Source organism: Aspergillus vadensis (genome assembly GCF_003184925.1).
Source record: "Aspergillus vadensis CBS 113365 unplaced genomic scaffold BO88scaffold_27, whole genome shotgun sequence".
NCBI classification, from domain to species: domain Eukaryota; kingdom Fungi; phylum Ascomycota; class Eurotiomycetes; order Eurotiales; family Aspergillaceae; genus Aspergillus; species Aspergillus vadensis.
In genome coordinates, this window is record NW_020292065.1 from 437810 (window position 1) to 451728 (window position 13919).

General features: G+C 52.3%; 4 protein-coding genes across 4 annotated transcripts; 3 read left to right on the top strand and 1 right to left on the bottom strand.

Moving 5' to 3' along the window:
• The first annotated feature begins 77 nt into the window (after positions 1 to 77).
• BO88DRAFT_151200 (OB fold domain-containing protein) lies at positions 78 to 1030 on the top strand. Its single transcript, XM_025701519.1, has 2 exons — positions 78 to 940; position 1030. The coding sequence occupies exon 1, from the start codon at positions 176 to 178 to the stop codon at positions 920 to 922; it is 747 nt and encodes a 248-aa protein (XP_025558880.1). The 5' UTR covers positions 78 to 175; the 3' UTR covers positions 923 to 940; position 1030.
• BO88DRAFT_491061 (SKI complex subunit tetratricopeptide repeat protein SKI3) lies at positions 1029 to 5451 on the bottom strand. Its single transcript, XM_025712830.1, has 3 exons — positions 5298 to 5451; positions 5038 to 5238; positions 1029 to 4982 (listed from the first exon to the last, which is right to left on the bottom strand). Exons 1-3 carry the CDS (start codon positions 5411 to 5413, stop codon positions 1049 to 1051), a joined length of 4251 nt encoding a protein of 1416 aa, XP_025558881.1. The 5' UTR covers positions 5414 to 5451; the 3' UTR covers positions 1029 to 1048.
• Positions 5452 to 5609: 158 nt separating this feature from the next.
• BO88DRAFT_408028 (sterylglucosidase 1) lies at positions 5610 to 8624 on the top strand. The gene is made up of 5 exons (XM_025707601.1): positions 5610 to 5777; positions 5862 to 6396; positions 6455 to 7386; positions 7435 to 7753; positions 7822 to 8624. Exons 2-5 carry the CDS (start codon positions 6013 to 6015, stop codon positions 8473 to 8475), a joined length of 2289 nt encoding a protein of 762 aa, XP_025558882.1. The 5' UTR covers positions 5610 to 5777; positions 5862 to 6012; the 3' UTR covers positions 8476 to 8624.
• A 707-nt stretch (positions 8625 to 9331) lies between these two features.
• BO88DRAFT_151230 (karyopherin MSN5) lies at positions 9332 to 13887 on the top strand. Its single transcript, XM_025701521.1, has 11 exons — positions 9332 to 10317; positions 10384 to 10572; positions 10628 to 11099; positions 11149 to 11273; positions 11322 to 11393; positions 11455 to 11679; positions 11730 to 11833; positions 11882 to 12140; positions 12190 to 12332; positions 12381 to 12979; positions 13031 to 13887. Exons 1-11 carry the CDS (start codon positions 9490 to 9492, stop codon positions 13705 to 13707), a joined length of 3693 nt encoding a protein of 1230 aa, XP_025558883.1. The 5' UTR covers positions 9332 to 9489; the 3' UTR covers positions 13708 to 13887.
• The last annotated feature ends 32 nt before the right edge of the window (positions 13888 to 13919 follow it).

Genomic DNA, 13919 nt, shown 5'->3' on the forward strand with positions numbered 1-13919 from the left:
GATGAAGTCTAGCTAGCTGGTCCGTTCCCCGGATTCGTTCCGCTCCGCATCGGAGCTACGAACAGTAAACATTTTCCACCAGAGCTACTATCTACATCCTCAGCTTGAATATCACCTCACAACCATGCACCTTCTTTCTTTTGATGTTTAATTGACATCCCTACTACCAACAACAATGACCTCCAACACTCATCAACAAATAACCACCCACCTCCTCACCACCAAATCCCTCCCCGTCTCCCCCACCTGGCTAACCACCTTCCTCACCTCAACATCAACATCAACAACATCAACCTCACGCACCATCCCCCTCAGCGCCCTCACCCAAACCGCCCTCTTCCGCATCCTGACCTCCGACATCCGCGACTCCCTCAGCACGACCAACCCCTCCACCCTCCTCCCAGTCGACATCTTCGACCCCACGATCCAAGAACGCCGTGTCAACGGCCCCATCCCACTCCAAGTCCTCGACATCGAAGACATCGGCACGAGTCTCTGGAGCCAGGTGGAGGCTATTGAGCGCGTGGAGAGGGGGGAGGCGATTCGGGGGAGGGAGATCGTGAGGACGGTGAATGTGGGGGAGGATAGTGAGGCTGCTGCTGCGGAGAACAACAACAACAATAACAATAATAATAATGCAGGTGGTGGAGGTGACAGTAATGGACCGCATCGGTTGATACTGCAGGATGCGGCGGGGACGAGGGCCGTCGGGGTGGAGTTTGCTAAGGTCAATGGGATTGGGTTGGGGAAGTTGGCTATTGGGGCGAAGGTCGTCGTGAGGGATGTTACGGTTGCGAGGGGGTTGGTGATGCTTACGCCGGAGTCCTGTGTGGTGTTGGGAGGGAAGATTGAGGGGTTGGATGTGCAGTGGAGGGAGGGGAGGAAGGAGAGGTTGTTGGGGAGGATTAATGGGGGGGTGTAGACTGGGTCTGCTATTATGGTAGGTTTCCTTGTTGGAGGAATGTGGATGATGGAGTGTGTCTAATGCTTGTATGCATCTATACTAATATGTGTATGTGTGTGTGACAGTTAACCAACTACAACACGTCTAGCTGGTTGTTGAGACCGCGTGGTTCAGCTCCTCCCATCCAGTCTGCTTCCATGGCGCAACCATGATCGCCCGCAGTGCATCGCTTGCCTTTCCGGTCTGTGCGTATGCGGCGGAGAGATCGATGGCTTCCAGGTTGCTTCGGGGAGGGACACTCCTCGCTGCCCGTTTGGTCGCCATCTCCGCAGGGTACAGTTCCTGCGTGGCGGCCGCCAACTCTACCCAACCTTGAGGTTCGTACGGCGATCTCATCACCGCTGCTGTGGCCTCGCCGACGCGTCGAACATCCTCGGGTACGCCAGAGTTGTCCGTGAATCCAAGGGTCGAGATGGCGGTCAAGAGCTTGATTAGCTTACCGCGTTCGTGGATCTCAATGTCGTCTCTAGTGATCATATTCTGCAGATCGGACTCGACTGCATCGATGGCATCCGCATCGGCGTCAAGGAGTGCGATTGCTCCTAGGAGCGTGACGGCCCCAATGTGATCGGGGTTCTCCTCAACACAGTCGAATAGTTGCTGCCGTGCCACAGCGCGCTCCTCTTCTCCGCCCTTGGCCCACAGAACCTGTGCCAAGAGGCACACCACCTCCGGAGCGTTGTCGGCTTCCTGAAGGGCGTCTCGGAACATGTCAATCGCGTTGTCCATCGACTTCATGTAGTAATGTGCTAGACCGGCTGTCAAATGGGCCGACAGGCGCAACTTGCGGTTTGTCTCTGGGTCGAACTTCTCGGCATCTTCCTCTCCAGACAGCATAAGAGCTGTCTCCGCCTTCTCAGCAGCTTCTTCGAAGTCGTGGCGCGCCAGCAGAACACGAGCAATGTCTGCATTGGCCTGTGCATATCGGGAGAGGGAAGACGCGGATTCTGTGACTTCGTATTCACTTTCCATACCTGCGCAAACTAACCGCAGACTAGCCTCAGCATCGGTGTGTTCGCCAATTCTTTCCGCCAAGAGAGCAGAAAGGTGGACGAACGGAAGGTCAGACGGGTCCTGGCTGGAGAGCTGGTGCAGGGCAAAGAATGGCTGGATGAGTTGCGAGATTTCGTTCGACAGTGACGAATCAGACAGGAGGTGGTCGAATAAGCTCATCGTATACTGCTTCTTTGACAAACGGGTCGATGAAGTGGAGATATCAAAGGCATGTTCAAAGAGGCCTCTCGCTTCCTGAGGATCCCCGAACAAGAGAGCCAAGAATCCTTGGCCAACCCAGGCCGGGGAGTAGTCGGGGTCAGTGGACTGTGCCCGGGTGAAAGCCTCGTTAGCGAGCTGGATGTCATTGTGAATGAGATAAAGTGTTCCCAGGTTCGTCCAGACTTGGGCGCTCCTGTCGTTGAGATGAAGACTGCGGACGAATGCATGCTGTGCGACCTTGGGACTCATGCTCGTGGTGACTACTCCCAGGGCGTTCCAGAACTCCGAATTTCCAGCTTCGAGCTCAATGGCTCTCTTAAAGCATCGCATAGCTGCCTTCAAAAGCTTACGTGACTGCTTCTTGTTCTCCGTGTTCAAGATGGTTTGCAAACACCGGTAGGCTCGGTACTCTGCCCAGCCCAGGTTGTACCAGGCGACTGCTTGGGCATGGCTGTCCCGCAGAGAGACCTGAATGGCACGCTTGTAGGCCAGGATAGCAGCGTAGAGGCATTGGCTCGTCCGGTCGGCGGTCTCATCGTCCGCTGTCAACGAAGATAGATAGTCATGACCAACATTATCAACTTCTGTCAAAATATCCAGAGCCGTAGGTTCTAGCTGAGTCTCAAGTAGGTCTCGTAGCTCATCAACCGGCAACCTACCCGCTTTTGACTGGACGTAAGAGAAGAGTGTACAGGAGTCTCCTATTCCTTTCCATAGGTTGAAAACGTCGACCCGTTCCAGAGCAAGCGACTTCGCTACTAGTAGGGCCTTCCGTGCCAGCTCAATACAGTCATTGTAAAGACCCTGGTCCAGACTCTTCCAGGCGCTCTCGGTAAGCGTTTGAAGCAGCGCAATTGCCACTCCAAATTCATTAGGCCGCACCTGCAAGACGTCCTCATATCTCGCAATAGCATCCTCGTATTCGCCGAGCTCTCGCTTGACATTAGCCAGCATGTACCTTGCAAACCAGATCTGCTCCTTGTCGGACAGATTATCCTCGAGCTGCTGTGCGTGCTCAAACGCCTTTGTAGCGGCAATGAATCTGCCAGAGTGGTGGTAGCTCTCGCCTAGACCGACCCATGAATGGTAGTCGTTGGGAGAGATTCTGAGAGCCGCCTGGAAAGAGACAATACTCTTAGGGTACTGTTGCTTGTTGATTTGCACTGTGCCCAGAGCTGCGTAGGGCCAGCTGTAGCCTTTGCGCTTCGAGCCTGGGGCAGGCTTAGCTTTCCCTGAATCAACGACACGTTGGGACACAGCTTCGACAAGATCCCATTCCCTCTGATCGGCGAATGTCTTGGCAAGTCGCTCAGCTGCTTCGATCTCTGACGCTGACAGCTCGAATGCCTTGTGGAAGCACCTGCGTGCTCGGGTCTTGTCCTTTTTGTAGTCTGCATAGTAGAGACCGAGACTTGTATAGGCAGGAGCAAAGTTCATGTTTGACTGGATAGACGCGAGGAAGCTGGCGTATGCTCCAGTCCGGTCTTTGCGTGCTGCCGGCGATGGATCATTCTCCCACTGGCAGTATCCCACCCGGTAGAGGATCTCAGCTTTAAATTCTCTATTGTCAGACTCCGCTTCCTGAAGTTCCTCAAGAACGTCTTGCAGTCCCTCCAAGCCAGATGCAACATCGCCGTTGAGTGCCCTACACCACGACAGCTCACCGCGGACTTTAATATTCGTCGGGTCTCGCTCTAGCGCACGCTCCAGGAAATTGACGGCTTCGGAGTAATCCTCGTCAACCTTAAGGATCAGACCGATACCCAACAAGCAGCTTGTGGATTTCGGCTCTCTACCCAAGATCTCTTCGAAAATCCGCTTAGCTTCGGGGTGATGCCGGGGAGACTGGTAATAGATAAGCGAGTTGGCGAGCATTATGTTGAGTGCATCCGTGGTGTTTTGCAGACTGATGCCAGTCCTCCTGACAAGGTCCTGCACATTGCGAAGGCCTTTGCGACAGACATCCACTGTGCTGTCGTACTCTTCAAGTGAGAGATACAGTTCGGCCACGACCCGGTGAGCGACAATAGATGCCGAAGATCCTTCAAGGCCTTCCACCATCAAGAGCAGGTTATCCTGGACACCTAGCTCATTGCTCTCGCCATTGTTGTTCTCGGTCTCTTCATCCTTCTTTGCAACTTCTTTGGGCTCTTTGTCTTTCGGGAACGGTGACAAGTCACTAGCCAAGAAGCCCTTCAGCAGCTTAGAGAGGCCGTCTTCGGGGAAGAATTCAATAAAGTCGTCCAAGAAGTTGCGGTCCCACTCCGAGAAGTTCTGAATATCCTGCCATTCTAGCACGATCTTCCACGCGAGCTCGTAAGGGTGCTTGATGATCACCATATCGTGGGCGGCCTGGAACACTTCTGCTCGCTTGGCGTCCTTTTCATTCGCCGGTAGCACGGAGAGGATGTCGTTCGCCCGCTGTAACAACTTCTCTTCGTAGGTACGCCGAACTTCATCATCATGAGACCAATTGACAATTCCACGGTATAGCTCCTCTAGCTCGCTCCGCTTGAAGGCCTCCCTCTTGACCTCCAGTGTAACCTGATCAATCTTTGCCCCCAGTCGCGTACGTCGTTCACCGATTTCTCTGTTGATAAACTCCTTTTCCTCCGCCTCGGTCATTTCTATCAATCGGAGGTAGGTGTGCGAAGGATGGGGAACTCTTCCCTCGAGGAAATCGTAGAGCGGGCATGATGGCAGATGTAATTCGAGGGCTTTCTTGTACTGCGACCGAGATCCGTTCTTCTTCGCGAACCCGACGTACTTGTCGACCAAATCTTGGCAGCGGTTTTTGTCATCTCTGCACTTATTTAGTGATCATTCAGTATAAAGACAAACACGAAATGTGAACGCACGATTCGGCATATACTTGACCAAGTCGGAGAACTGCGTCGCGATACGTATCGAGCTTGTGAGCTCCCTGCTTCTCAAAGAGGTTGATGAGTCCCTGCCACGCTGTCTTGTCGTTCTCTTTAACCCGAATTGCCGAAAGATAGGCTCTTTCAGCCTCGGTGTTTTTGTTAAGTTTATCTAAAGCTAGACCAAGGAAGACATTGCTGTAAGATGGTTAGACGGTGAGCAGCGCAATGGGTACCGCGGGGTCGGGGCAACACACGCATGGTAGATCTGAGGATCTTGCTGCACAATAGCTTTCGCTTTCTCAGCTGCAAGCTCGAAATCCTTTGCGTCGAGTGCTGTTCGCACCGCCTTCAGTGCGGATTTGCTTGACATTCTAGAACAATTGCTTCATGGCCCAGCCTGTCGAGGCGAGATTCGGGATAGACGAAGTGGAGGAGCTGAGCGCCGGTCGAGAAAAGGCTAGCTATGTGGGGAAGCCCAAGCGGGTACGGATCGTATATTCGTATGGTACGTCAGAGGCCCGGTCGCTTCCCGTTATCTCCAATCACCCGTGATACTCTCTCCGCAGTGATCCTCGATTCACTCTACCTTTGATAGCGGATTCTCCAGGCGCCAGGGGGGATTTTTGCTGAGCAGGATTCGCGTCGTATTTAATAGATGCATTTCTTCATGTTTTACATTTGTCTTCACTCTCGTTGAGTCTGCCTTTGATGGTTGGACAGCTTGCTCCTGCAAGGTTAGCGCGGATCCCCGATCGACACCTCATTCGGGCCCCCGGCTGTCCTGCTGTACACCGTACTGACTGACTCTCATCTCCCAGAATAACCTGTCTGTCACCCGACCTGTCTCGTTGCTTTAGGCTGTGCTAGATATTCTCCGAGAGGTTGCGGCCGTCTGTGTCTACACCCCTTTTATCTGATCCGGAGCGTCAACGCCGTTGTCGCCTACTACCTACCTTGCCACTGGCAATCATGGGCCCTCTACGACTCCGCATTGATGGTCGGACTTTCAAGGACTCGCACAATAGAGAAATTACACTAAGAGGAATAAACGTTGCTGGCGAATGCAAATACCCTAAGAACCCTGATACACCGTCCTACATCTCCGATAACTTCTTCGACGCCGATAACGTTTCCTTCGTCGGTCGCCCTTTCTCCCTTGACGACGCTCATACACACTTTGCCAGGCTACGCAAATGGGGTTACAATACTTTGCGATACATCTTCACATGGGAAGCGATTGAACATGAAGGGCCCGGAAAGTACGATGATGAATGGATAGCATTCACTATTGAGGTCCTGCGTATCGCCAAGCAGTACCAACTCTATGTGTTCCTAGATCCTCATCAGGATGTGGTATGTTCCCAGTCCTTATGCTTGCTTGGTGGTATGAGCCGTTGCTGAACAAGCCCAGTGGTCTAGACTATCAGGAGGCTCCGGTGCGCCAGCCTGGACACTATACGCGGCAGGCTTGAACCCGCGGACGTTCAAGAAGACCGAAGCTGCCCTTGTTCAAAATACGTATGATGTCCCGGCTGAATTCCCTAAAATGATCTGGAGTACGAACTACACCCGTCTTGTCTGTCAGACAATGTTTACCTTGTTTTGGGGAGGTCGGGACTTTGCTCCGAAAGCGATAATCAACGGCATGAACATACAGGACTATCTGCAAGGCCACTTCATTGCAGCGTGTCGATATTTCGCCCAGAAGATTCATGAGGCTGGCGACATCGAGAATGACGTTGTTATCGGGTGGGAGAGCATGAATGAGCCCCATCGCGGACTCATTGGAGTACAGGACATATCCGTGATCCCACCGGAGCAACAACTTCAGCTCGGCACATCTCCCACTGCTTTCCAAGCCATGCTTACTGGCTCGGGACGGGCATGCGAGCAAACAACATGGAATTTTGGCAGCTTCGGCCCTCACCAGACTGGCAGAGAACTTGTAGACCCTGAGGGTGAATCTGCATGGCTGCCAGCTGATCATGACGACCACAAATACGGCTGGAAGCGCGATCCCGATTGGAAATTAGGCGAGTGTCTTTGGGCCCAGCATGGGGTTTGGGATCCATCGACGGACCAACTTCTCCAGAAAGATTACTTCTCAAAGGTGCCGCAGACCGGAGAACCCCTAAATTATGATAGGTTCACCAATACGTATTTTATGGAACACTATCGGGCTTACAGGGATGCTCTCCGAAGCGTGTGGCCGGGGGCCATCATGTTGTGCCAACCGCCGGTTATGGAAATACCCCCGGACTTGAAGGGAACAGCCGATGATGATCCTAACATGATCCATGCGGTGCATTATTACGATGGACTGACGCTCCTGACGAAGCATTGGTAGGTAACTACTTAAACGTACACATTCCATGGTGCTGACAGCCACAGGAATCGGCTATACAATGTGGATGTGATCGGTGTTCTTCGAGGGAAGTATTTGACTCCGGCATTTGCCGTCAAGATCGGAGAGACAGCCATTCGGAATTGCTTGCGCGACCAACTAAAATTCCTCCGTGATGAAAGTCTCACGTACATGGGGAACCATCCGTTGATTTTCACGGAGATTGGTATTCCCTATGACATGGACGACAAACATGCCTACAAAACCGGCGATTATAACAGCCAAGTCAGTGCGATGGATGCGAATCACTTTGCTCTAGAAGGAAGCACGGGCAATGGCTTCACGCTGTGGCTCTACACCACCACGGTAAGCATTGCCGCCTGACTGTCTCGAAGAGGAATTTTGTCTAACAAGATACTTTTATTGTTTCATAGAACAACCACGAGTGGGGCGACAACTGGAACGGCGAAGATCTGTCAATCTACTCTCTCGATGATCTGGAGCTGCCAAGTGGCAAGCTTCTGGCACTGGAGGGTGAGTCCCGAACGGACCCCGACCCTCATTCACCCGCCTACTCGGAAAGTCAGGGCAACCCAGAGCACCATCAGGTTGGACCCGGTAATTTGAAGGATGCACTGGCCACCCCGTCCATCACATCAGAATACACCCAGTCCAATGCAGACAAATTGGGCTTCCGAGCCGGAGAGGCATTCATTCGTCCCAGCCCAATCTACACCTATGGGGATGTCTCGAAGTATCTTTTTGACCTTCGTAACTGCACGTTCACCCTATCCCTGGTCGGCAGCAAGCGGATTCTGGGAGATGAGGTGGCAACGGAGATATACTTGCCCGAGTTTCACTTCCCGGATACACAAACTGTGGTTTCGGTCAGCAGTGGAGAATGGAGTATCGACTACACGGAGATCAACTCGATCAAGGTGCAACGACTCCGCTGGTGGCACATGGAAGGGGAGCAGGATATCAAGATCCAAGGTGTGAAGCGGAAACCCGGCGACTTGAGCAGTGTGTCGGCGGATGATCTGAGCTATCTTGAGCAGTGTCAGAAAGGGGGTTGCACGGTGATGTAGATGGCTGGACCATCGCTGTTGCGTCCTAGTATAGCATTTGAGACGACAAACTATATTTTCTCAGATGTTTGGGTGGAGTTTCGGTCATACTATAGTTTATGGGTCATACGTATTATTCTAAGTACGGTAATTATTTTGCCTGTCTCCTATATATCCTGTCATAGAATATATCAACGTAGGTTGCAGTCATGGTTACTGAGTAGGGAACAAGCCGCCTATTGTTTAAGGGGTAAATAAACTCTCCTTTTCTGTATGCCGACGGAGAGGGGAAGTTCCAGGGCTGATCCGGGCCTTATCGATAAGGCCAACCCCGGGAAGCGGTGAAGAGCAGGGCGTGCTGTGAGTGGTGCAAGCCCCTCCCTGACCGCCTAGTCGGTGTGGTGATTGGAGCAGCGGCGCGTGGAAAATTCACAGTGAGCTATTTATGATTGATTATGGTTCATCATTCTATTGTTGTTCCCGATCCTCTTCTTCCCTTAAGGTACTTTTCTTACTACTGCTGCAACTTACTTCCTATCCCACTCTTGCAGTCTTCTTCCCTCCCCCCCGTCCAACCATCGGACGTGATAGACTCGGGTTTCCCCGTTCCCCTTCAACTCAACAAGCACCAAGAGGAGAGAAGCAATTCCTCAATTCCGTACTCGGAACATTCCTAGTTTCCCCGTCGTTCCCCCCTCTTTATAAACCCTTTCATTAGGCAGAAACCGCATCCCCCATTCATTCCAGAACACCACTGCACCGCCGAGCCGCAACTGCCTCGGAGGCGGTTGCCGTGTGTCGCCCACCTTTTCTGGAAGGCTGATTGCGGCAGCGTTTGTTATTTGCCCAACGCAGTCCTACCTGACCCGCAACGACGGATCTCTCTCTCATCGGGAAGAGTGACCAAGGCTTTGCAAGGGCCTAGATCATGCCGGCATTGGTGCTGCCACTGGAAAAAGTCTTGAATTAAACCTATTCCGCTATACTTATCGTTCACTCGTCCCCCGGCGGCACTAGTTCCGTCAGATCCTATCCATGGCGGCCGAGGCAGATCTATCGGAGGGCCGCATGGCCGACATCATCCGTGCCCTTGAGCTCATCCATAGCCCCTCCTCGACAAATGAGCTGCGCAGGGAGGCCTTGACCTTTGTTGAGGCCCAGAAAGAAAGCAAATCTGCTGCTCGTAATGGTTTCCTGCTCGCTTCCCCCGAACAGAGCAACCCCTTGGTTCGCTACTTCGGCTTGGGTCTGCTAGATCACGTCTTGCGTCACACCTCCTTTGAGGCTTCAGAACAGATCGATGCACTTAGGGGTCTGGTCCTCAAGCTGGCCGAATCGGTACGGCCAGAAGATCCCCCGTATATCCGCAACAAAATCACCCAATTATGGGCCGAAGTCGCCAAACGGAGCTGGGGCTTGGACTGGAACGACATGGACGCTACCCTCGTTCAGTTCTGGAATGCTAGTCTTGTTCACAAGGATTTAGTCCTGTCGATTCTGGAGACCCTGTCCGAAGACATCTTCTACCGTGAAGACACCGTTTCTTCCCTGCGCGGCACGGATCTCAATCGGGCTCTGGTGGAGATCTGCACTCCCCTGTCTGTCTTCGAGGAGATTCACCCCAAAAAGGACAGTATTGACCTGCGCTGTGGCCCGGAAGGTTGGCTTTCGCGCATCTGTGGGTTCCTAGCCGATTGTATCGGGAACATCCAAAACTCGAAGCAAGCAAAAGACTCGGCCCTTAAAGCTCTCGCGACTCTTAAGTCCGTCCTTGCATGGTCAATCCCCAAGGCAATTCTCTCTGCCAATTGCGTTCCTTCAATTGCCAGGGCATTCACTTGTGATGACGAATATGTGTTGATGGTAAGTCTCCGCCCAACCTGTGAAGGTCGTGCGTGGAGCACGTCGTGCTAATGTTAACCAATCTAGGCCGCGGTTGAAGCCCTGCATGCCTTATATAGTCGTTCCAATGTTGACATCGAGGGCTTTCAACCACTTGTCCACGTCATGTACGAAACGGAGTCCTTGAATGTGCTGCAGAAACTCTACGAATGGTCCGTCGTTGGGCCTGACGACGTCGACGACCTACGGTATACCATATGTAAGAAAGTGTCTGAGGTATGCAAAGAAACCGCACTTGACGAGGAGGCGCACACTAACGCATCATGAATAGATGATATCATATATTGCGGGTTTCCTTGAGGAAAAGTCTTTTGCCCTAGAAAGCGTACAGGGCCTTAACCTTCCGTTCTTTTTCCACCTCACAGTCAGCGTTATTCAGAACCAAAGTCTTACTGTTTCGATTCCCGTTCTTCATGTGTGGTCCAAGTTAATCGCATCGGAGAGGATCGGAAATACAGACTTGGTGACTGGCCTCGTGCCTTCCCTGCTGAGTATCTGCACCGAAAGATTGATTCGTTGGGAATCTTTCCCGTCCGATTCGGAGAATGCTACGGTTGTTTTCCTCAACGAGGATATTGACACTGTCCCCGAAAGACATGCATTCGTTGGTAACTACCGGCGCTACTGCTCGTCTATCATCGAGAGCATCGTACAAAAGAGACCACAGGAAGCCATTCTTCATATATTATCGGAAGTTGACTCCAACCTAGACAATCTCTACGCCGGAGTGGAGCCTTTCAGTGGTATGTATGTCTTGCCTGAATTTGGACTGCTAGCTAAACCCTGCATCAGTCAAGTCGTTTTCGAAGAACTCAATGCCCCTAATGCGTGCCGACACGCAGTTCGCAGTCGTTGAGGCAACACTGAAGGGATACAATAAATGGGTGTCTGCGCATGGACGGATGCCTCAGCAAGACGTGCGAGATACGACTCCAACCATCGTTATTCAGCTAACATAAATGTAGGAACAAAAGCGGAGCGAACTAGAACAGATGCTAGAGGCATGGGCTTTCAAGTTGATGCAGCGGAACTTTGAGGTTCGACTGACTTGCCCTCGGATGTTATGTTTCACTATGACCAACTCACGTTACCCTACAGGATCCAATCCTCAAGCAACGGGTCATCAAGCTTGTTGTCGATATCTCATCCAAAGCTCTGGATAAGACCCCTAGCTTTGCACTCAAGGCCCTGGAGTATATCCTCATGACGCGTCTACCTGACCAGCCGGAATACCCAGTGTACTCCGAGTCCGTTAAGGAACTCCACGGCTTGACCAGCCATGAACTCCGGAGGTTGGCTATGCGTTATGCAGACTACTTTGCTGTAAGTTAGACCACCATGGATCCAAGCACTGCTAACTATTCTGTCCACAGACTTTCTACGACATACTCGAGCCTAAAATCAAGGAGATCAGTATGGCCAACCGGGTAGATGACAAGCTCCAAATGGAGCTCACGTCGATTCTGCTCATCATCATGTATGGCTCAACAACATCATCTCTTGCGTCCTAGTTCTGACCTTGCAGGCAACGTGCAAACAACGTCGAACCGTATCTCCGTCAGTCCCGCCTGGTGTCCTTCGTGGAACCCATAAAGAATGCTTGGCAGGAAGAAGAGTTTCGTAATATGAGCTCGACCTTTGAAGGCTTTTGCGTTATGCTCGGATTGCAGAGTGTTGGTCCATACATGCAAGCACGACATGCGCCCAAGCTCGAGGACTGGTCATCCGTGCCTCTGGATAGTGAGGGCAAGCTAATCCAGGAAGAGATGACCAGAAAGTTCCAGGTAATAATCACTCCCTAGTCATCACCAACAAGTGCTAACTTCGGGATAGCAATTGCCTTTGAGAGGCACCAAGACTATGTTGGCCGTTTCCTCGGACAAACTTAAGAAAACCGATCAGGCTTACGAACTGGCCTGCAATATCTGGCATGACATTATTCCGACAATTCTGCCAACGCTACTGCAGCTTGTCAGGTAAGCCTTCTGCCCATCAGCACTGTATAACTGACTAACCACACACAGTAACGCACATGCCTTCCACAACCCGGAGAACTGGGGTGGTTTGCCTCATGACATGCGCGGTGTGGTCGAGCGTATCCTGACCGATAGATTTTGGCAAGCCGGAATTTCCACTGGTAGTCGGGATGAATTCTATGCCAAGATCACGGCCTCAAAAGCCTCGCTTGAGGGATTTGCGTCCTCAGTAAGAGGCAAGATTCGGGCAGTCAGAGAATCCTGCTACTCCATGTTGTTCAGCATGAGTAGACTGCGAGAGCATTTCTATGGGTTCGCAGAACTTCCCGGCCCCCTTGCCCAGGCGTTGTTCAAGGACTCCGCCCATCTTTCCTCCCATCAGTTCTCCGTCCTTCTTAACATCTCAAGGTGCTTGATTGATGACTGCCCTGTCCGCTTCCGGGCCCAGTTCCTGCCTCCAATGCTGTCCACTCTTTTTACAAATATCGACAAGAAAGTGACATCCGAGTGGGACGCCATTGAACGTCAGAAGGAAGGCCTTGGGGAAGGGGATCTGACCGATGAAATGAAATCGGAAAGTATCCTACGGCAGCTGACATACTCCGCCGTGATCTTCGTGGCAAGCCTCTTGGACCCGCAGAGAGGGGGTAAGTTGAGTGACATTGTGATTTCTATACTGTGCTAACTCTCTGTTTCAGACCCCGACGACGAGCCCGTAGATCCCAGTGTCCCACAGGCGGCACCGGCCCTCTCTGACTCCATCCGGCATTTTGTCCTCTCTTCTCCTGAGATCTTCGAGCCCGTGATGCTCTTTTGCACCCATGCCCTCCGTATGCGCGATACCCGGTGCTGCAGCATCATCACTCGCGTCATTCGCTCCATCCTTCAAGACTTCGCGCCTCCCAATGATACCGCGACAACCGTAACGATCCGCGAATTTATCTCCTCTGAGGTGCTCAAGGCCTGCATCACATCTGTGCACGAACCTTACTTTGTTGACATGCAGAAAGACCTTGCCCAGCTCATCGCTTCCATCTGGATTCTGTATGGATCATCCAGCCCCACCCCGCGGGCCGTGATGCTCAGCCTTCCGGGCTTGGACGAACAACGGGTTGCCAACGCAGAGGCTGCTCTCATACGTTCCTCCGCGGCACGACAGCAGCGTGCGCTGATTTTGGATCTTCTGGAAGGCCTGAGAGGTGTGAGTATTGCCGAGCAGGGTAAAATTCTGGGCTCTCGTGAAGAACGCCGAAAGGCCAGGAGTGCGCTACAGGAACGGTACATGAGTACCGGTGAGATGGAGGGCCAACAGAACCACAAGGTCGATATCAACGATGGCCCGGACCTTGCCGGTGTCGCGGACTTGTTCGGTTAAAATCTCCCCCTAGATTCGGTGCGGCGGCCGCTCATACCCAGGTCTTCCCTTGTATAGTATGGTGGCTTTGGTTTCAAGCCTTCGCCGACATCACAGCCACCTTTTGCGGTTTTGACTTTTCTCACATATATAAGCACATAGACGCCTCTCCGGAGGTCATGGCAGCGACGCAGCATAGTCTAATGTAGCAGCGGTTGATAGACGCCAATTGG